This window comes from Cotesia glomerata, linkage group LG4 (assembly GCF_020080835.1).
Source record: "Cotesia glomerata isolate CgM1 linkage group LG4, MPM_Cglom_v2.3, whole genome shotgun sequence".
Classification (NCBI taxonomy): Eukaryota; Metazoa; Arthropoda; class Insecta; order Hymenoptera; family Braconidae; genus Cotesia; species Cotesia glomerata.
The window spans coordinates 11,364,463-11,388,137 of record NC_058161.1 but is presented as its reverse complement, the minus strand read 5'-3'; the positions used below and the strand labels follow the sequence as shown (position 1 = coordinate 11,388,137).

The following is a 23,675-nucleotide window of genomic DNA, read 5'->3' as shown; positions in this document are numbered from 1 at the left end:
ACTGATTGTCTTAAAGCAATCATTTGTGTACATAGTCTATAATTGAATATTAACATCATGACAACCTATTCTACGTAATACTGAATGATCAACTAATGTTGACATCTGCGAATTTATTTACTTTTAACGCATAATTTGTTAATGCTCGTACATTTAAAATAATGGAACTTCTTGTATAATGGATTAATAAATGATAACTCTTGTTAAATAAAACAATCATAAAAATTGTAATATATATATGTGTCAATTTAATACTTTTATATCATTTTTATCCTTTCTAATAATATTAAATCAAAATTTCGTTGTCACCTAAACACACAACGACTTTTTAATCAATTGTCTCTTCATTTTTAGATATTTTCAATTAAAAAGATCCACTATTTATGCTAATTTAACTATATTGAATTTTAAAAAATTGCTGTACTCTAAATTCTCATCGAATTAATTTAATGTCACAGTATTGTAATAAATAGTTGAAGTATGACGATGCAGAAGAGTTAAAATTGGAGATTAAGTCATCAATATTATCTATAATCAAAAATTTCTGATATTTTCTCGTCTGTAGTTAATATTGAAATTATAATTTATTTTAAATAAGTTTACAATAAATTTAACAAAGAATCTTCATAGGTACCCTCCATCATACATAAATGAATATTTATTGGTAAGTAAAAATTTGAAACTTCGAAAATTTCTTGACTTGAATCCTCTACAAGCAAAAAAAAAGTCGCTCTGTAAGTAAGTAACTCTGAAATTCTAATTTTTTAACTATTATTATATGTAATTCAAGGATTAAAAAAAATGACTGCTTTATTTACAAAAAAAAAAAAAAAATATAGTCAAATAGTCACTCATCACGAAATCTTGAGAACAACAGGACTTAGAAACGAGAAACTTGGTAGGAATATTACTTTTGCTATGTAGAGGTCAGTTAACAACGGTTTTTAAGAAATTCATCTTCCAAAGGGGATTGCGGGGGCGTTAAAAATGAAAAATTCCCGTTTTTAAACTATAGCTCCTATAGACTATATATGTGATGCAGAAATGATCTAAGAGCGGATTTTACAACCCACCGTCAATAAGGATTGCGGAGGTGGGTGTTAGAATGTTAAATTTCTATTTCAAAACTGTAAATTCTGCAGACTCAAAATTTGGTAGGAATCTTCACGTATGATGTCAAGTTCAGAGAAGAATGGATTTTATGAAATTCCAACCCCAAAAGGGATTTCGGGAGCGTTAACAATGAAGAACTTTCACTTCCAAACAATAGTTTCTATGGACTCGAAGTTTTGTAGAAATCTTTTATTTATAATGTGGAAATCATCTCGAATAGGATCTTACGAAATTCCTCCCTCACATAGGAGTGCGGGGGTGTTATTTATCAAAAATTCATATTCTTCTAATACAGTTCCTACAGATATAATATTTGAAAGAATCTCAAGAGAAATAGGAAATTACCGGGACGGCCTCCAAGGTCAACCATTTTAAATATTTTTCTTTCTTAACAATTAGATATCAGCTGAAAACGAATTTCGCGATAATTGTCTTAATATGTAGGTTATGTCAGAGTGGGGAGTAGAATGAGAAAAAAAAATTTTTTATTTATAAACTAGGACTTCTTGAGACATGAAACTTAGGACGTATCTATTAAACTTTAATAAATTCAGTAAAAATTTTCTTACACCAACGTCTCTTTAGCAGCGGCGAAAAAGTCATTGTAAGGTTTCCAAAACTTAACTTTACATATAGCTATTCAGTCAACGGACTAAGAATTTTACATTCATTTTACTTTTTCAGATCACATAACCGATGAATTCTTTTATTGTGGGATCACAGGAATGTAACAGATTAAAATGAATGCATTTCCCAAGCACTTGAGATGTGGAAAAGAAATTTGGCTACTTATTTCAATAGAATTCATAAAAAACATGTACAATTAATTTTCTATAAAAAATTGATGTCACGGAGGAAATTTTCATTAACAGAAAATTCGTCGCGAATATTTCATAACAAAAATTCATAACGAATATTTTTTTTTATAGCTTGAAGATGACCTCTGTCCTATTATGTGAAGACCCAATTTTTTTACGCTCTTGTCTAGTTGTATTGCATATCCGCTAATTTTGATTAATTTTTAAGTTTTGCATTAAGCAAAATATTAATTTTATTACGTTGGATCATTAGTTCTTTAAATTTTTTTTTTCGATAAAAGTATTTTATTATAATTATTTATTAAATACCTAAGAGTAATAATCACTAAATTCTATGTAAAAATTAATGCAACAAAACTTATAAAAACACATTATTTTAATAATATTTATTACCTACATAATTACAACAGCAATAAATTACTTTACGTTTCTGAATTTGATATTCATTAATTAGCCACTGATTGTTTAAAGTTTTGCATTCTTTCCTCAATCACAGGTCTAAAATGTCGAATAAGACCTTGTACTGGCCAAGCAGCACCATCAGCTAGAGCACAAATGGTATGCAATTCAATTTGCTTTGTGAGCTCCCAAAGCATATCAATTTCATGTTTTTCTGCATTCCCAAGGACAAATCTTTAATGAAAAAAAAAATGTATGTTAATTACCAATCAAAATAGAATTTAATTTACATCAAAATTAATTGCGAATTGATTATTTTTACGAAGAGAATTACAATTTTATAATTATTGATACTAATAATTACTCTTAAATGAATATGTTAACTTCTACTTCTACTTCAAATGAAATTTTAATCACAGTAACGGATAAAAATTATTTCCAGTGTTTATCAAAAAGAGAAGAATTGAAACTTGATAAATTTTCAATTACTTCGAAACTATTGAATTTACAGTAGAAATTAAAAAATTTAATGTTGTAAAGACAGAAAATTTTTATTGATTTGAATGAAAACACGAGATTTTAGTACAATTGGGTATTTGCATGAAAATGATTTTGCAAATAAAGTTCAGTTAATAAATTCTTTGATACACATAAAATACCTACGTAAGAAAAAAATTTAATTTTTACAAATAATTTTTAAATAAATAAATAAATAAAAGTGGTCAAATATGATGTAAAACGTGATGTGATTGGTCTGACGTCATTGTGCATATTATTGGCGCGTTATTTGAATGCATGATAAACGACGAATGATAAATTATTGAAAAAAGTTTCAAGTTGGTTTTTATTTATAGTGAGTTTAGTTATATTTTATCATTAAGACTAAAATTTACTGAAAGTAGCATAAATATTTTTCTTTAAAAAGAATAATTAGCATAGATATTATGATTATACTCTATATTACCATAAATGCTGAGTGGTACTAGTGGTACATGTGAACGGGGTGATAGTAACTGACAATAAATAATTAAAAAGAAATAAAAATGCCTCGAAGAAAAGTCGATCCTGGTTTCAGTGAAGCTCGATCCGATAATCTACCTCGTGTTGATGCTTTTATGGTCGCATCTTACTTAGCTACTAACTCCAATTTTGTATCTGCAGAAATGCAAGGCGCAAAAGCTAACCTGTGAGTATAAATTTTCATGATACGTAATTTCATTATTGTTTAATAATTTTTGGATTTTTTGATAAACATTCTGTGAGTGGATTGGCGCCAACAAATTTGAATGGAATATGCACAATGACGTCACATACGCAAGAGGGAGCTACCTATTCGTTTAAAATTTAACAATTTTTTTATTGTTAAATAGTTTAAATGTTCATAAATAAAAAAAAAAATTTTTTTTTTCAAAAATTTTCAAAAATTTTTAAAAATAATAAGACATAACTATTTAATGGATTGGAAAATCATGCAAATACCCAATTATAGATTTCATCCTTAGTATAAAACAAAAACGTCTTATAAATTTCAAGTACGAATTTCATAATATATACTCAACTTAGATAAAAAGTATTAGAAATATTTTGAGTTTTTTATTAGTCAATTTATATTATTATTTATTTTATTTTAGAACTGACTACTCAAATTTTAAAATTTTTTTCTTCGTGTTCATTAAAATTTCAAATTTTTCGAATACCAACTTTATGAAAAGTTAATTTCTTCAATGAATTTTTATTTCATTAATTGAAAATTAATTTACAAACATTAATTCTTCAGAGTCAAGTCTCTAATTGGAGTAAAACAAAATCATTTTATTTTATTCACCAAGTGTTATTCACGAGTACTACTCTTAATTCTGTGTACGTAAGAAATCTACAGTTGACTTTGCGAAGCTTAAAATTTTTTCACGTTGATATTGTAAAGCAACAAAATAGTAAAAGAGTGACAGAAAATTGGTTTTGTGAAAATTTAACTGTATTAATTTTGATACAACAACAATATCTTTAAATAATATTTAAGAGTTATTCAAAAAAAAAATAATAAATGCATAAAATAGGGTAGAAGTACCGTTTGTGGCCACTGTACCGTTTATGGCCATTTATTGTTCAAATAAACGATAGAAATGAATTTATTTTAATAAACCATTAAAAATTCAATTTGTTTTAACATAAATTTTTTAAAATTCAACAAAAATATGGTTATAAGATTATGATTTTTTATAAATTAATTCAAATGTTAACTGGCCAAAAACGGTGCTAAGGTGTCCAAAAACGGTACCTCTACCCTACATAATTTTTTAGATCAATTCGTGTTTTAAGGTCATAAAAAAGGTGACACGACTGCTGATCCGCAGACAATTGATCCGCGACATTTCATCAGCGACGATTGATCCGCATGATAAGTGATCCACCCTACAATTTATCCTCACTCATTTTAGATAAACACACACAAAATCCATGATAAAAGGGCACAACAAGGTAACATTATCTGAAAATTAATTATGGATCATTTGTCGTGCGGTTGAATTGTCGAGCGAATCAATCGTCCGCAGATGAAATGTCGCGGATCAATTGTTACGTAACCTATAAAAAATACTGGTATTTTTTTTTTACCAAAATTGAAAAATATAAATTTAACCCTGATCGCAGAAGATATTGAATACATTATTGAGAAAATATAACTGTGACTCTTTAACAGGAAATTATTTTTTTAAAAATTTCATAAAATTTGATTTGAGGTAAGGTAAAAGCCCCAATTATTGACGCTATAAGAAACAAAGTTATGATTTCATTTTTTTTAAGCAATCAAAAATAAATATCGATGAATTTTGTTTGTGGTAATGTCTTCAGTAATGTTTTAACTAATCAATTTCTTTTTTTAAAATGATAATCAGTGATATTTACTAATTAATTTTAAATAATTAAATATATGATCTGGATACACCAATTATTGACGGGTTAAAAAACTGATTGATCTAATTATTGACGTACCGTAACCCCAATTATTGACGCCCCTACTGCACATGCGTCGAATCATTTGGTTATATTGTTATTTATCAAAAACTTGATATAAAGTAATCAATATTATTAAAGTTAATTAATAATAATTTCTATGAATGAATAATTATTATGAAAAATATAACAATTTATTTAAAAACTTATTTAACACTAAAACACGCCGAGTTATTTGACAGTTAAAAGCCTTGAATATAATCGCGTATATAACGTATTTTATACTTAAAAAAAAAGGCGTCATAGCGCTGTCGACTGGCTGTCAATATGGGATTCACCTGTGATGTAGCAGCACATGCCGCCATCTACATAGGAGATAAATTAGCGGTTTATTTAAATTCAAATCAGACAAATAATTGATTAATAATATAATTATAAGAATAATTATTTGTAGAAATATAATAAGAATAATACTAAGAACATCGTAACAAAGAAAATAAAACATATGGAATACTTAAATATAGAATGGTCACTCGAGAGGAAAATAAAATATAATATCTCGAGAAAAGCTATAAAAAGGAGAAACTAAAATCTTAAATAACAAATACATCTTTGTTTCTTAGAGACTCTAGCAAAATACTACAATTTACGACTTTGAATAAAGGACTTTATTATCCTAGGCTAAACTAAATATTCCCTTTTTTATGGCTTTTCTTCTAACCAGGCAACGACTACGACGCCATGTGTTAAACACATGGTTAGTTTCACTTTTCCGAGAGAAAATTAAGCGAAGGCGTCACTTTTACTTTTGAGTTCCACTCTTGAAGAAATCGACCAATTAGAAATCATTCTTATAATAAATCCAACCCTAAAGCTAAAATCTCCCCTCTAAAATAAGTTATTAACTCGATGTAAAACTTAGGAAAATTAAGATATAGCAGTAAGCAAGTAACTCCTGTATATGAAACATCTTACAATATATCCCATATAACTTGCATATAAAATCTCATCATTCATAATACCGAATGCCAAATCCTCATCCTAACTAATATAAATTAATAATAATATTAATTATTATTCACGAAAGTCCGTAACAGGAATACTTTCGTATTCTTTAGCGAATTTTAAAGAGCCCGCCGATCTGAGCCGAATCTAACTATAATATTGAGACATCTACAGCAGTAAAAACTTACTAAACATCGGATCAGATCATAACACACCATAAAAATTATGAACTAGTTATTGACTCCCATTATTTAAATATCATAAAGCATACAATTAATTTCGATTATTTAATTTTATAAATATTTCATATATTGTTAATTAAAAAAAAAATAGATCATATAATTACATGAAAAAATTAATTTAAACTCGGCAGTTAAAAAAAATGCTTTTGTAACCAAAGTTGTTAAGAAAATAGACGCTGGTAAGCTGATTTGATGAACTGGTGCTAACTTTATTTTTTTTTAATAATTAATATTTAATATTTTGAACTGAATGTGATTTTTTTCAATTTTTTAATTAATTAGAATTTAATAAAAATTTATTTGATCGTTATTCTTATTGCAGATAATTTAATATATTTAAAAATAATTTAGGGTGTCAATATTTAGACCCCCGTCAATAATCGGGGCTTTTACCTTAATTCAAACAAAACTTTTCTAAAGCTACATTTCTGAACTGATAAGCTGATAATGTTGATTTTATAACTTTATCAATATATTTATCCAAACTTCCATAAAATAATTCTCTCCGTGTACTGCTAAAATACTTAAGGCCTTTAAGGTAGTACTACCGTTACCACAAGAGTCAAATCATAAAACCTAACCTTATTTGATTAACGTAGTAGATTTCCCTACACTAAATCACGTTGGAGAAAGAGAGACAGAGATAAATTTTGAATGTTTTTTATTAATAAATATTCTCATATTCTTGGAAACCATACTGATTATTATTAAATATGTTCTAGATGTTATTTTCTCTGGTTGTCTTGATTTTTATAAGAATCTGAACGTCCAGTTTTGTGAAATAAAATAAAGTCTGTGATTCTCCATAAGGATCAATGGTAAAAGCAAAAATATGTAGATATTAATATCTTTTTTTCAGGACTTGCTCAGGTTTCAAAAATTTTACTGCTTAATTATGATATTATAAAGTACCAATATGCCAAATTTCATTAAATTCTGAACGTCAATTCTAAAACCGGTAGTACTACCTTAAATAAATAAGGATAAATAAATATGAGTTACTGACCGATTCATTATTTTGTACATCCAACTAATTCCCTCGCGGCAAGGAGTACATTGGCCACAGGATTCATGTTTATAAAAGCTTATTAGTCGAGCAATTGCCTTGATTACGTCAGTCTGTTTATTCATCACGATTACAGCAGCAGTACCAAATGAACTTTGCACTCTCACAAGATCGTCGAAATCCAAGAGAACAGTGTCACAAACACTATTATAAAAATCAATGATGTTATAGATTATAAATGATCTAATTTGCATTTATAAAGTTATCAACTGCTTTAAATATTTACGTTACCTTTTTGGAATAATAGGAGTTGACGATCCACCGGGAATGACGCCTAATAAATTATCCCAGCCACCGATAACACCGCCCGCATGTCTTTCTATCAACTCCTTTAAGGGTATCGACATTTCTTCTTCAACAGTACAAGGATTATTTACGTGCCCCGAAATGTTAAATAATTTTGTTCCATGATTTCTGGGTCGACCGAACGAAGCAAACCATGATCCTCCCCGACGACATATTGTCTAACAATAAAATTTTAAATTAATCAATTTCTCTTTTTGTAAGTATCAAAATAATTTTTTTTCTTTATAAATATACATACTGGAGCAACAGCAACCGTTTCTACATTTGTTACAGTAGTAGGACACCCAAAAAGTCCGACATCTGCTGGAAATGGTGGCTTCAATCTTGGTTTACCTTGTTTTCCTTCAATTGATTCAATTAAAGCTGTTTCCTCACCACATATATAGGCTCCAGCTCCCCGTTGAACAAAGATATCAAAATCATAACCAGAACCACATGCATTTTTCCCTATCAACCCAGCTTGATAGGCTTCAGCAATAGCTACTTGCATGTTTGAAGCTTCGTTGTAAAACTCTCCTCGAATATAGATATAAGCCGCACAAGCTCCCATTGCACGACTAGCAATCAAACAGCCTTCTACTAATTTATGAGGATCATGACGCAAAATTTCACGATCTTTACAAGTTCCTGGTTCTCCTTCATCTCCGTTGATTACTAAATATTTAGGTCTACCATCTGAAGGTTTGTTCATAAAAGACCATTTCATTCCTGATGGAAAACCAGCACCCCCACGACCTCTTAATCCTGATACTTTAATTTCATTGATAATCCAATCAGCTCCCTTAGAAAGGATTTCTTTAGTTTTGAACCAGTCACCCCTTTTCAATGCTCCCTTCAACCTCCAGTCATGTCGTCCATATAAATTAGTAAATATCCTATCCTGATCATTTAACGGACTTCCAAATTTCTATGACAAAATAAAAAATAAATAAACAGTTTATTATTTACAAAACCGATATCGCTTATGAATTGTACGTACAATTTGTTTCATAGCATTTAATAATTTGAAAAATTTATACATAATAATAGTTTAATTTTAATAAATTACCTTTCCTTCTGGTGCAGCATCTGAGAAAGTCTTTACTTGTTGATTATTCAAAGCAACACCAAGAAAACCTTTCAAAAAAATTTTTTATTAAATTATATAACTTACTCATGTCAAATTAATAACAATATGAATATAAAAACAAATGCAATATAAATATATGTACACATATAAATTAGTTAAATGACTCATAAATAGTAAATTATTGTATTAGCAATATCAAAATTAACGATAATTATAAAAATTATAAAAATAACACGCAGTATACTCACTTAATTGTCTTTGAGAAATCTGAGTACAGCGGACAATAACACCCGCCATTTTACAAAAACTAACGAATACTACCTTTTTGTTAGCAGATTTTTTTGTCAACAGGCAGCAGCACTAAGTGTAATTGTTGCCAAAACGTTTTTAGTGGAAAAATTAATTAACAAGAGTAAAAAAAAATAAAACCTACGAAACTTTAAGAGGTTTGAGGGTAGTACTAAATTGGTGATACTCATTTTTACCGCTAGGGTTGCGTTAGTATCATCTTGATATCCGCGATTTCACCCAATAATACGGAAGCCTGGTAGTGACATGTGTGCAGCAATGGTAGTACACTTTCTCCCTATCATATGTCATACTGTCATACATAGTGTGTCATACATAATGTCATACATAGTCATACATAGTATGTAATTTTTTTCTCATGAAGGTAGCGCCACTTGCTTAATCCACATGGAAACTCAGAATTTGAATTAGAGTATGAAAAAAAAATGTCTTACTTCCGTTTTCGTTCTAAACTGGCTTGGCTTTAAATTATTTTAATTAATTTGATATCATTATGAATCCTGAATTTATTAAAGTTCGATTTGATAATCAAGAGCTTTCATTACCTATAAATTCCAATGGGAATTTAAAATTATCTATTGAAGCAATATTTCCCTCAAGCATCTAGGTTAACCTATTCTGCAAATAATCAAAAATGAGGCTTGCCTATTGAATCGGAAGAAATTTTAATTAACCGTAAAATTGAGTATTATGATGTACACGTTGGACAAGGTATTATTTACACTTCTATTCACGTTTTATAAAATAATAATAAGTTCCAACAATTATTTTAAGAAGTTATAATTACTATTCATGTTTTTTTTTTTTTTTCAGATTTAAAAAGTTCCATCTCAAGCAAGAAAAGAAAACTAGTCCATGAAATGATCAATAAAATCCAACTTAGCCAAGGAGTAAATTCTTCTAAAACTCACATGACGAAAATGAAGGTGTATATTTTTTTGTTTAATTGTTTATTTGTAATTTTTATCGTTAATTAGATTTAACGTTTTTATTTTTTTTTTTAATTACAGAACAAGTGGGCTGATTGTTCTACTGTAGTCTCAGCACAACCTACATTAAAAAGAGTACGACTTGGATAGCTAGTAAAAAGAGGAGATCGTTATGAGCAAATGAAGAAACCTATAGGTGGAGTCAGAGAAGTACCTTTAGAAGTAGGCAAGAAATATTTAGTTAGTGATATAAAAAAAAAAATTGCGATAGAAAAGTTTTCTTGCAATAGCGAAGTATCATTTCAAAATTCGGATGTACGTCTTGGTCTTTTTGATCGCACTATACTAACCAGCTTTAGAGACAGCAAGGGTATTTCCTGTGACTTGTGGACTTTTCTAAAAGAGCAAAAATCGAGATTATTTACTTTGTATATAATAACGTCTCCAAAAGGATGTGCTGAGACATGTGAACAACTTAAAACTATCCAATTTTCTCACCACGAGAATGCTAACCCTCAATTATCTCGGCCTAATAAAGATTTAAAAGGATCAACAGCAGTTTCTCACAAAAATTCCGCACCTTTAAAAAATACTATTTTTATGAATTATGAAGTGATCCACCAATCCGAGTACACTGGTGATTATTGCATATGTTATCTACATAAAAATGATTTATACATCTCTAATAGGCGCCAAAATTTTTGTTTTTAAATGTACTTTCAACTTTTCAACACCATTAAAAGAAAAAAAAATTTTTTTTTTTTTTGAAACACCCTACTCATTATTCTAATTAGAATTTTAGTTTTGAAACAGTGATTTTAAGAGAATTTTAAGAAACTCAGGTAAAGATACAAAGTATCTTCTGAGCATAATATTATCTATTGAAATAAGAAAATAAAAATATAAATATATATAATATTTATAAAGTTAATAGAGATGTCTACATAATATCTTTTTAATTTTATAACAAGAATTAAGCAAACAATTTCATTTTAAACATTACACCTTTTACATCGAATAGTAATTATTTGATTCTAAATCTAGTAAATCTGCTAAGTCTATTTACTCAGTTACTTATTTATTATCAGTTATCACTTATAAAGCTATTGATTAACAACAATTTCTTATTTATCCTGTTTATTTTATTATTACCAATATTAATTATGTTGATATGAACCACTTGTATACTCTGATGTTAATGAGTACTTAAAAAATTATTATTTGAATTATTTATATTAATAAGTTTAATAAATTCAATAAATACAATATCTAAAGAATGAATGATATTTATTATTTAGTTGCTAGGATACTTTATCAATTTAAATAGATTTGACACCTACTCTTTATATGCGTCCATAAATATAAATTAATATTATGTCTAAATCAAATTATGAAAAGTATAAAAAAAATATAAGCATTGATGTGCCTTTTTTAGTAATTGATGATGTACCAGATGTAATAAATTATAGTACTCTTGTAAATTTAATTATTGAATAAGCAGCTCTCAAGGGTGAACGTGGTAGACTATTTCGTGAAGATGGAATAAAATTGGATGAAGTAACTAGAATATGAATTAAATTTTCTAGAAAAGTATTTTTGAAAGTGTATATGTTAATTTTTTTATTAATATTAATAAATTTTCAACTCCTACAGAAATTTTGAAAATAGACCATCTTTGGATTATGACTAATCTGACAAAACTCATATTATTCCACAATATTATGGACAAAATTAAAAACCTCGACAGCCTGGTAAATCTTCAAGATCTTGATCTTTCTTTTAACCGAATAAAAAAATGGAAATCTAAATAAATTAATAACAAGATTTTGTGAATAAAATTTATCTTTTAGGTTTTATATTTAAGAAAATTTTAAAATATGAGAACTGTAAATATCACAGGAAACCCTTGAATTTTACCAGACAATTATGATAATTATCTTGTTGCTTACAACCTCAAGTGATTTATTTTTCGTATGTCTTAATCAGCAAAGAAGAAAGAAATGATGCCATCAAAAAGTACAGGTATGTTTCCTAAATATTTTAAAATTTTAATATAATTTTAATATTTTAAAATTTTATATAAAATATTAAAAATTAGTCAAATCTAAATTCGCTTTGTTAATTTTCGTTATCTTAAAAATTTTACTTTTCAAAAATAAATTATATTATTCAAAATCGTAACATTCGATTAAGATAAAAATTAATTTTTTTTTTTTTTAAAGCTTCAATATATAGATGCAAATCTTTATGAACTTCAGGCTGAGAGATAAAATTTGTAAAACGAAGGGTATCAGCATCTCAATTTTTCTTCAGCCATTCAATTAATTCACTTCTCAAATTCATATTAGTGGCATGTCTTCCTACAGCTAAAAATAAAATAATTATAAGTTATAACATACAAACTATTACATAATTTAATTTTTTATTTTGCACTCATCGATTTTTATATTGTTTGTGTGTGGAATTTTTTTTGTGATAGTTTATTAAAAACGAATCCTAAAAATTATCAAATGGCTGTCAGTTTCAGTAATTCAAAAATATAAAGTTTTTTGGGACCTCAAAATGTGATCGTCCAATGAAAACTAGATTTTAAAAAATATTTTATAGATGTTATAATTATTAATAACTAAAACTTTATATTTTTGATTATTTTAATAAATAAAGAATACACATGAATTTAGAAAATTATCGAGCTTTTGTTTCTGATAGATGCATCGCCTGAGAGTTTTACGATATAGAGAAGTTTCATTGTAATCAATTGTTTCCTGAGAGATTTTCAAATGAAGGATTTTCCAAATTGATTTGTTTTCATTGTAGAGTTTTATACTGAGTTTTTTAAAATAAAAATTTCTGCTGAGGGGTTATAAAATGTAAAGAAATCCTCTGAAGAGATACTCCCCACCCGTTAATTTAACTACTTCTTAAGATATTTAAAACGTTCTATTATTTTTATTTATATTGTAATTATATATCTAATTCATTTGAGTTTTCTTCAAACGTCAGACTGTGCCTAATTCCATCAAAACTTTTCACAGACTTATTATTTTTAAAAAAATTTAAAAAAGATAAATATTGTCGGCGACACTCACTGAATATCCATAACTTATTTTTTTTTTTTATAATTCAGATTGTCTTGCTGAATCGTTTAAATTTATTGTTATTTAATTTGAAAATAAGATGAATTAAAAATTTTAATTCTTTGTTATTCAAAAAGACAATTTGTAAAATTAAATAATTTTAACAATGCGTAGTTTTTGTACGTACACTTGTTTACAGCACATAAATATTAATATTTTCAATTTAATTATTAGATTTGAACGTAATAGTAACGATAATTTAACAGAATTTATTCCGTTTTATTTAATAAAGTGATCGATTTGTTATCAAAGAAAAAATATAAAAAAAAAATATTTCGATATTTAGAATTACTTTTTACGCTTATTAATGACAGATTGTTACTTCCAGATGCTGTTTAGTGTAACAATATTTAATTCGATAATTAATTAATTAAAAACAAAAAAAAAGAAAAGGCTTTTGCTAACTTCGTGTTAACTGAGGATCAGTAGCGTTGATATTTTGACTTTGCACATGACAGTCGTTTTTCGGTTTTTTGAAAATTGAAACCAGCGGCTCTTGCATAGTAATTATATTACATATAATTATATTATTATTGTAATTGTATTATTGATTTGAGTCAGTAAATTTTTCACTTGAGACCAAGTCAGGGCTGGGCCCAAAGCACAAAATGCAGTGATAGATTAGGCCCGTTAGCTTGAGGTGATCATCTGAAGCGTGGATGCATCATCGGCGTTAGCATTGGTCCACCAGGGAATCCCATTCGAGTCGCGAATGCTGGATGCACAAAATATAATCAATTATGATATTCCGTGAAATGATATTGTTTTTATTTTATTTATTTGCATAGAATTGTCAATCTAATAATATTTATAATAATAATAATAATAATAATAATAATAATAATAATAAGACTAATAATTATAATTCATCTATCTGGTACAATTTAGAAAGAAGGACAAAACATTGAAGCAGGACGCATGCAGATTATTATAATCAAAGTCTTTTTTAATGATTAATCACGTACACGTTTTGTGTAAAAAATTTTTAATTAATTAATTAAAAAAAAAAAATAAATAAAATAGAATTACAGAAAAAAAAATTTTTTGACGTTAGAGATCCGAAGACTCCGATACCCGTACTCAAAAATAGAATTAAAATTAATTTATAAATTATTGATAATAAAGATAATAAATATTTAAATAAATAAAAGCGTTCATCAACTACTTTAATCACAACACCAGGATTCCAAGCTATAAAATTGCTCACCCGTGTGTCTAATGAGGACCACGAAACAAATCAATCAACGGCCCACATCTGTAGACTGTAGTAGTTGGAGTCTGAACTTTTTCTTTCAGTATTCTCACTTTGAACTCGTTGTACTCAAACATCTTCAAAAAATCTTCTTTAGTCATTTCCAGACGCTCAAATGGTTGCCTATAAACTTCAATTTATTAAAAATTTCATTATCAAGTAAAACTGAATTTTAAAATGTTGTATATTTTTTTTAAATAGCTTAAGAAATCAAATGAAAACTATTGTTTCCAAGAAATTATCATGATCGGGTTAAAACATATAAAATTTTTAAAATATTTGTAAATTGGATTCTTAAAATTTCTATTTCGACGTATCTGAAATATTAATGATTTATAAATTTATTTTTTATTTTCAGTTTATCAATTATCTTGCCAATCACATTAGGGAAAGTAAATTGCTTGAGGTATTCAATTTCTGGAACTTTTCGTAATTTCTCCAATGAAAAATCGTTATGAACCTGATTAATATAATGTTTTGATGATTTAAGAAACGCATTCAAATTATCAGAGTATACCTTAAAAGAAAAAACAAATTATACGAGTACTTATTCTACATTCTAATAGCATTGTTTTCTAATCTAAATTGTCAACTTTCCGCTAAGAAAATCAATTATTTTCAAAAATTGGGAGGTTATTGGTTTCATCCCAATTTTCGAAAATCGATTTTATCTGCTCGTATCAGATCTTTACTTTTTGAGGTTTCAGAAAGGTGTATGTGGCTTGAGCGATCTAAACACGATTTGCGGCATTCTAAAGAATTCTATTGTCCTTAAATTTCATGTTAACTTGAACCAATTCAGCTAAATAGATTTTGAGATATCTTAAAAATGAAATTATCATAAAAATGTTTTTTTTTTTTTTTTTTTTTTTTATTATTATTATTATTATTATATATAAATAACTACTGTATCGATCAATTCCAGAATCTAATACTAATAATCTACTAATCTCAAAAAAAAGAAAAAAAAAAAAAATGTCGGTTGCCGGAAGAATTCGAAAATCTGTTTGTGTTCAAAAACTGCGTTAAGGTAGTTGTAGCGTGATAGGCATTTCAATAGAAAATTATGAAATTTTTTTTATTGAAAGATAAATATATTAATAATTCACTACCAAAATTTCAGATCAATTGACCGCACCGTTTTTGAGTAATTAATTTTCGAAATTGTATCTTTTACACGTAGAGGTATAGAGAGATGGTAAAGTTAGTATGAAATCTTCCATACCACTCGAGTGGGCCAAAGATTTCATACTAACTTTATCATCTCTCTATACCGCTACGTGTAAAAGATGCAATTTCAAAAATTAATTACTCAAAAACGGTGCGGTCAATTGATCTGAAATTTTGGTAGTGAATTATTAATATATTTATCTTTCAATAAAAAAAATTTCATAATTTTCTGTTGAAATGCCTATCACGCTACAACTACCTTAAATGCCGCAAACCTCATCGTAGTCGGTCAATCTGTTAAGGAAATATCGCAATTTAAGACGATCATAAAAGGGCTTCACCAATACATTCTCTAGATTTTTACGCTCGAAGAGCTTGAAATATATAAAAGTTGTATTTGCGAACTCGACGAGCTAAAAAGTTTGTTATAGAATATTTTTTTCAGCGTTTTGAGCTTAAAATTAGCGGGAAGTTCCAGGGGAAACCTACAAGGTTAATCGTTTTCAAATTTATTTTGATATACTACCACCAAAGAATAAAATCCAGGATTATTCAGATGTTGATTAAGATAAACTTGCCGTGACTTTAAAATACTTTCAATGTATTCATTCTTAAGTTTGTTGATATTTTCATATTTCTGAAATGATGTATCGAACAAAATATTATCGGCTTCAAATTTTTCCGAAATTATCTCTTGACTTACTTTTTTTTGCGCATTTTCATGGCTATTCATATTATTTATCATTTCTTCTGAGTCAATCTATTAATTTAATAAATCGTTTAATAGACCATCGAAAATTCAAGCATATTAAATCTAAAAATTACATTTAATTTTGATTCATTATCTTCGCTATCTGTGAACGAATCCTGACATAAATTTTTTATGAAGGATTTTGAATTCTTGATTTTAACATGTTTCTTATTTTTTGATAATTTGTATAGTATTGTCACTTTTGGTAATATAGATTCATTTTTCAATAATTTTTTTGACATACTTTTCGAATTTGAATATTGTATCTCACTAGAATAAGAAGAAGATACGTCGACTCTATTGGAAATAGTAGATACAATGTTCATTTTATTAACCATTGAATCTACATTATTTATATTATACTCTCTATGAATCGATAACGCCCATAAATTTTTAGAGCTATTTTTAATCCATCTAAAAATTCGAAGTTTATCTTCGATCCATTGTCGATGCATTTCTTCGTTTTTAGTGAAAACAAGTATCAATTTTACTTGTGGATATCTTATTTTTATTTGTATTGTGGCTAACAAATCTAGTTGTGTTATACCAATTTTTTTTTCTTTTTTTAGTTTAACTAGTTCACTAACATCTGAAAAAAAAAAAAAATATAAATTTATTTTTTTTTAAATATATAATCGTTAAAATGATTAATTATTATTTACGAAGTCCATAGCTATCTCCTAAAATCTCTTCTATAGTTAAAAATTCTCCATTTCGAGCCATTTCATGGAATTCTTCGTGATTCACAAAATAAAAACCATCATTTTCTATATTATTTGTAAAATTTTTTCTTGTTGTATGGCTGCGACAATATTTTATCTAATGTAAAAGGCATTAAATATAAACAAAATACTTTTTTTTAAATCGGTGTCATATAATATAAACTGTTTATTCAATAACTTTGAGTATAAGTTTAATATTTATGTTTCTAATAAAAATAATTACAAATGATCAAAAAACTAAAGGTTAAATAAAATTTAATTTATGAAGTAAAAAAATAATCTTACTTTATCAGAGTTTTTTAAAAATAAATGTCGACCTAAAGCTAATTTTTTTACAGCCAATGGGCCACTAAGTATTATTAAAGGTGGGCTATTTTCATCATACGAAGTCATACTATCATCAATTTTGGGTACATTCAACTGTTCTAGTAAAGTAAGTTGAGTAGCTCCACGGGATGCTAATAAATTGATCGGTGGATTGAATGTAATAGTCGCTGAAACCTATGTTTAACATGATCCATAAAAAAAAAATTTCAATACGGATAGCCCAGCACGTTTTTGAGAAACTCATTAAATTTTGACATCAATATTTGTGAAGGAATTAATTGATTTAAGCGAGATTTGTAACATTTATCGAAGTTTTGTGATTTGAAATTGAAAAATTGATCGTTATAGAAATTCTAATTTTAAAGTTCAGGGCTAAAATAATTTGAACGATAATGTTATATACATAAATGTATATTTTTTTTTTTTTTTAAGTATTATCTTTAAGATTGTTCAAAACTTAATTGATCGATTAAATGTAAATTTTCAAAAAATCCAAAATGAGTAAAACTTTTTTAAATGCTACACATACCCCAATATTAATAAATTTTCAACTTCGTTAATGAAAAAATAAAAAATATAATAATTAAATTGTTAATTATTATCATACCATTTCAGATTCTGTAACTTCACTCCCATCAACGAAAACTGCACTTGGAATTGAAAATAAAACAATTTCTTTATAATTTGGCCATTTGGTACAAGGATTGTTTCTTAAATCAATTTCATATATTAAACTATCCAAATGAAATACTTCCATTAAATCTTCAATTGCATTATCTTTTAAGTCTATAAGACGTAGGCAATGTACATCCCGAAGAAATTTCAATGATGATATATTATTGTGACACATTAATAAAGTTCTCAAATTAACAAACACACTATTTTTTTTATTTAAGTTGATGAATATAAATTTTTTTACACAGTTAAAGTTTAAATTTAATTCTTGAATATTTAAATGTTCCAAATGTTGTACATACTCGATAAAGTTATGCGAAAGATTTAGATATTTCAAGTACCTAAAAAATTAGAAATAAAAAACTATTCTCTTAGATTATGAACGAAAATACAATAGAGAAGTACCTGAAATTGTGTAATCGGGGAATTTTCTTTATAAAATTATAAGAAAGATCTAAATTGACGATACTCCAAAAATTTTCTAAACTTTTCATCGATGTTATGATGTTATGTGATAAATTTAAATAAGTTAAATACCTTGGTGGTGCAAAGTTCGAAATATCTTTGAGCTTATTGTGTGATACATTTAAGTATAAGAGGTAAGGAAGTCTACTTAAAGACGATAAATCTGATAAATTATTGTGAGATAAATCTATGTATTGAAGATAATGATACTTTTGAAGAAGGTGAATATCTGTCAAATTCTATAAAATTGTTCAAGTTTTATACAAGCATTCTGAAGTTGATGGTATTGATAAACAAAATCATAATAAAAAATTGATCTGATTTTACCAAACTTATTAAATCACTTTTAGTTATAACATAAAAGTGAACCTCTGGTACTATTAATATACTTGAATAGATTTCGATTACTCGATCAGTCATAGTCTCTTTAGTTTTTATTTTATTTAAGTTTACTGATGAAAAGCTTGACACTGAAATTATTGTTGTATTGTACTTATCCCATATATTTTTATTAAGTGCGTAAGGGAACCATTTATTTTGTTTTGAAAGCTTCACTTGGTCTTTTTTTATCATTCTTATACTTATTTAGGATTTAATGAGGCATCAGGAATCACTTTTTATAGATAAAATTTATGAAAATTGTTTTTTTTTTGTTTTTGTTGTAATAATAAAAACAAATGAAAATTAATACGTCAAATTATATATTACATGTACATACTTATATTAAGGTAAAGAAGAAATTAGCATAATCATTTAGGGCCAGTTTTTCAATCCGGGATAAAATTTTATACGAGATAAAAGTACCGCCAATAAAATAAAAAAAAAAAATAAATAATTCAGCGACGTGATATTGCTCTCAATTAGTTCTCCATGAATTTGGTCATTTATTTAAATAAAAATAAATAAATTCATCATAAAAATAATAATAACCTCTTATTGTGTCATTTAAATTATTTTAAATTAATTAACACAATTATAAATTAATAATATATATGTCAAACGCAAGATATGAACTCGAAGGGCTCAAAAGCATAGAACAGCTACCTCTTTGAGCTCATAAAGCTCAAAATAATACATAAATTGTAATTTGGAGCTTAAAGAGCTCAACAACATTATAAATGCAATTTCAAGCGCTTAAGGATGGAATTAGCGGGAAGTTACAGGGATCTCCTTCCGGGTCATCCGTTTTCCTAATTTTTATTTTATTTATTTACAATCAGGAAGTTGTCACAGTTGGAGGTGAATATTTCTGTGACATGTGGCTAATGCTTATTTATTTTAATTCAAAATAAGTGACTGAATTCAAGGAGAATTACTCGTAGGCAATATCACTGTGCTGAATTATTTATTTTTTTATCATAATGGCAGTACTTTTATCTCGAATAAAATTTTATCCCGGATTGAAAAACTGGCCCTTAAAGAATATTTATCATGGGATTAGTAAACTTGTTATTTCTTTTCAACAAAAAGTAATCGATAAAATAACGATTAGTTAAATACAAAATATCAATTCTAAACGACATAATATTTTAAGAATCAAGAAGCAGTCAATTAACATTTGATTCATTTTAACTCATTTTTCTATAAGTTTCTGTAAGCCATCTGCTTCTATTCGATAATAATGCCACTTCTCTTTTTCTGTAATGTCAATCACACCTCTACGCTTATAAAATTCAGCAGCAGGGTTCCAATCCAAAACTATAAAATCGAGTCGACAGCAGCTATTTTTGGAAGCTTCCTATAAGTTGATTAATATTTATAAATTTTTTTATTAAAAAGAAATCATGATTAAAATATGACAATTACCTTTGCTACTGCATCAAATAATAAACTGCCAATATGCATTTTTCGATGAGATGGCTTAACATAAAGTTCATCTAAAAACATTGATTTACCACGCCAAGTAGAAAAAGTGTAATAATAAATTGCATATCCAACGATTTGATTTTCAACCTCAGCAACAAAAGAATGAAATAATGGTTGTTCTCCAAAACCGTTTTTTTCTAAATCTGTTAAAAAATTAATTTTTTTTTTTTTTAGTATTTCTTAGGTAAAGCTTATTTTTGTTAATTACACACGATTATTTATCTAATTAGCTATGTTGTAATATAGTACTATCAATTCTATCATTATCTCATCTTAAGGAAGTATAGGACATACATTCCGTTCACTGAGTTTCATTTCACAATGCATATATATAGCTATACTATAGTACGTGACTTGAGAAGGATTCATTTTGTTCGAGACTGTACTTTCAGAAAACTTAACAAGTTTTTACTAGTGATTTAATGACATTTAGCTTACCGAAATAATCTTTTATGCATTAAATAACTATATTATTATCAAATAATTGATGATTTATTTTAAATTTGAATAAAATAATAAGTTTTTTAATTTTAAATATTTTTTAAAAAGTTTGGCAACGCAATAAATTTTATCGTGGTTGCGCATGGGTTGACTGCTCTATTCGTGTTTGTGATGTGTACGTGTGTATTATGTTTACAAGTAATGCTGTTAAAAATATTAAAATATTAAAGCATTAAAATATTTAGCAATAGAACACAATGTGTTAAATTAAATAACTATACTAGTGAAACTAAAACTATTAAAGTTGGGGTTCCGCAAGGCACGATTCTTGGGCCTTTGCTGTTTTTATTATACATAAATGATATTTTTAAAGTGATACCAAGCAATGCTATAGTTTCCTATGCTGACGACACAGCTATTTCTTGTACTGGAAATAGCTGGAATGAAGTCCAATATAAATTAACTGAGTGGCTTAATAAAATAGATATATGGCTCAGGGAAAACCAACTATCTCTTAATGTAGAAAAATCTACTTTTGTTACCTTTGGAAGCTACATAGACAGTATCCCAAATAAGTTTGATTTACAAATAAATGGTAAGCCTTTGACAAGAGTTGATAATTGTAAATATTTAGGGATATATTTTGATAAACACTTGAAGTGGGATAAACATGCCTATGAATTATCTAAGAAGCTTAACTATTTCACTTTCCTTTTTTACAAGCTTAGCCAGGTACTTGATTCTTCTATTTTAAAAACTATTTATCATGGACTGTTTGAAAGCATAATAAACTATGGCATTGTTGCATGGGGAGGAGCTTATAACAATTCAATTAAACCTGTCACATCTCTTCAACATAAAATAATTAAAAAGCTATGTAAAAATAATTACAACAATATCCCCTTGACAATTAGAAACTCATTTATAATAAATGCATTAACTTACTACTATCAAGAATGTAAAAGCCTATTCTATGAAAAATGTACAAATACAAGATCTAAGTTGTTAGTTCTACCAAAAATAAACAAAACTATTAGTACTCAGAATGCTTATTATGTAGCAATTAAATATTATAACAAACTCCCTGCTGATATGAAAACTATAGTCTGTAGTAAAAAATTGTTAAAAAAAAAGTTAAGTTACTGGATAAGAAACCTTAATGGTTAACATGCTTGAAAAATGTAATGGAAAATGCGAGTATTTGATTGGATATTTCTTTTTATGATAATTATCTATAATTTTGTATTTCTTTCTATATAAATTTATTACTTTTGTACTTATTATCTCTTTGCATTGTATTATCGACAAAAATTTTGTAAAAATTATATATATTGTAAAATTGGTATTTTTGTACTGGTTCTATAAACAGGTGTCTTTACACCTCGATAGAATTCTTTACCAGATAAATAAATAAATAAATAAATTTCAGATAAATAAAGAAGAATAAAACCATTTTTTGAGCTTAGCTGAGTTTTTACCTCATACTAAACAGTAAAAATTTTATTCTAAAAAAACATTTATGCTTATGATTTTTTTTATCACAAGCAGGTTAGAATACAAAAAAAAGGTACGATTTTTGACATTACCTTCAGCATCAAGCTTTGGACCATCGGGCATTTCCTCAAAATCCGCTAGTTCCTGTAAATAAATAAGTTAACAAAGTTATAAAACTTATTTTCTTTTTGAAAAATACTTGAACAAGATTTCTGAGAGCGACACAATCTTCTCGCTGCAACTTGCGTATTTCTAATTTATCCATTTTAGGGATTTATCAATTACAATTTTCTAATGATATTAATATTTTATTACGGGTATATCCCGACATACCTTGCGACCACTGTAGAAAATATTTTATGACGCCGATCTTTTCGAGCTATTCGCTGGGTGCGTGACCCCACCGCCACCTGACGATACAACTTACGGTGGCTTTTTTAAGAAAATTTACATGTATTAGATGCCAAATAGTTATTTAAACAATTAAATAAACTTGAAAAAAATTTGTTTTTTATGTAAAATGTGACATATTACACAGAATGTAGATTAAATTAAAAATTTTTTCTTGGGTCAGTTGAAAATAGTAAGGAAAATAAACACAATAACTAAAACAAATCTCAAGTGAATTAGGTTAATCAGTGTTAAAATCTGTCAAGGTGTTTATTGTTAAATTAATATTAAATGAAAAATCCGTATTAATATTAAATATATAACAATCTGAAATTATATAAAAAATAACGAATAGCTCTATTTAACATAACTTTATAATCATACTATTAACATAACTTAAAATTAGATTAAAGATAATTACATCGATTATTGAATAAAGACTTATTTATAAGATTTTCCTAATACTAATAACAAAAATGGAATTGACAGTCTCACTTTAAAACAATTTGAGAGTGTTAACTTAACCTTCAAGTATCTAAATTTAGCAAATAGTCAAAGATTTTGATCTTGAATAAATCAAGACTAGACGCATTTACAATCTCAGGTGGTAAGTTTTGCCATAAACGAATAGCAGTAACAACAAACGCACCCTCATGAAGAGAAGTCGTAAAGTTAGGTATCTTAAAATTGACATCATTTCTCATAATGGCTAAACGATCGGAGCGTCTAGCATCAATATCATCCCTGATAGCCACAGTTTCAGACCAACCAAGTTGG

The 23,675-nt window shown here is 27.1% G+C and overlaps 2 protein-coding genes and 2 long non-coding RNA genes across 4 annotated transcripts; 1 reads left to right on the top strand and 3 right to left on the bottom strand.

The window, feature by feature from the left end:
• Window positions 1-2,289: 2,289 nt before the first annotated feature.
• LOC123263081 (NADH dehydrogenase [ubiquinone] flavoprotein 1, mitochondrial-like) lies at window positions 2,290-9,481 on the bottom strand. The gene is made up of 6 exons (XM_044725618.1): window positions 9,219-9,481; window positions 8,950-9,017; window positions 8,140-8,808; window positions 7,827-8,059; window positions 7,536-7,739; window positions 2,290-2,564 (listed from the first exon to the last, which is right to left on the bottom strand). Exons 1-6 carry the CDS (start codon window positions 9,265-9,267, stop codon window positions 2,378-2,380), a joined length of 1,410 nt encoding a protein of 469 aa, XP_044581553.1. The 5' UTR covers window positions 9,268-9,481; the 3' UTR covers window positions 2,290-2,377.
• Window positions 9,482-9,769: 288 nt separating this feature from the next.
• On the top strand, window positions 9,770-10,684 carry LOC123263082. The gene is made up of 3 exons (XR_006509089.1): window positions 9,770-9,990; window positions 10,093-10,205; window positions 10,290-10,684. It is a non-coding gene; the product is annotated as an uncharacterized LOC123263082 (long non-coding RNA).
• A 2,983-nt stretch (window positions 10,685-13,667) lies between these two features.
• Window positions 13,668-15,184, bottom strand: LOC123262769. The gene is made up of 2 exons (XR_006509038.1): window positions 14,553-15,184; window positions 13,668-14,060 (listed from the first exon to the last, which is right to left on the bottom strand). It is a non-coding gene; the product is annotated as an uncharacterized LOC123262769 (long non-coding RNA).
• Window positions 15,185-16,020: 836 nt separating this feature from the next.
• LOC123263087 (leucine-rich repeat and guanylate kinase domain-containing protein) lies at window positions 16,021-23,524 on the bottom strand. The gene is made up of 11 exons (XM_044725623.1): window positions 23,320-23,524; window positions 22,708-22,940; window positions 22,601-22,652; window positions 20,514-20,716; window positions 20,284-20,445; window positions 18,648-18,946; window positions 18,175-18,583; window positions 17,526-17,741; window positions 17,181-17,337; window positions 16,854-17,107; window positions 16,021-16,527 (listed from the first exon to the last, which is right to left on the bottom strand). Exons 2-11 carry the CDS (start codon window positions 22,771-22,773, stop codon window positions 16,261-16,263), a joined length of 2,085 nt encoding a protein of 694 aa, XP_044581558.1. The 5' UTR covers window positions 22,774-22,940; window positions 23,320-23,524; the 3' UTR covers window positions 16,021-16,260.
• Window positions 23,525-23,675: the final 151 nt, after the last annotated feature.

Coding starts and splice junctions, on each gene's coding strand:
- LOC123263081 (XM_044725618.1), bottom strand. CDS start 9,267: ATGGCGGGTGTTATTGTCCGCTGTACTCAGATTTCTCAAAGACAATTA. Junction 8,809..8,949: donor ATGCTGCACCAGAAGGAAAG/GTAATTTATTAA, acceptor ATTTTGTCATAG/AAATTTGGAAGTCCGTTAAA. Junction 2,565..7,535: donor ATGTACAAAATAATGAATCG/GTCAGTAACTCA, acceptor TTTTCATTAAAG/ATTTGTCCTTGGGAATGCAG.
- LOC123263087 (XM_044725623.1), bottom strand. CDS start 22,773: ATGGATAAATTAGAAATACGCAAGTTGCAGCGAGAAGATTGTGTCGCT. Junction 22,653..22,707: donor CTCTCAGAAATCTTGTTCAA/GTATTTTTCAAA, acceptor ATTTATTTACAG/GAACTAGCGGATTTTGAGGA. Junction 17,108..17,180: donor AGGAGATAGCTATGGACTTC/GTAAATAATAAT, acceptor TTTTTTTTTCAG/ATGTTAGTGAACTAGTTAAA.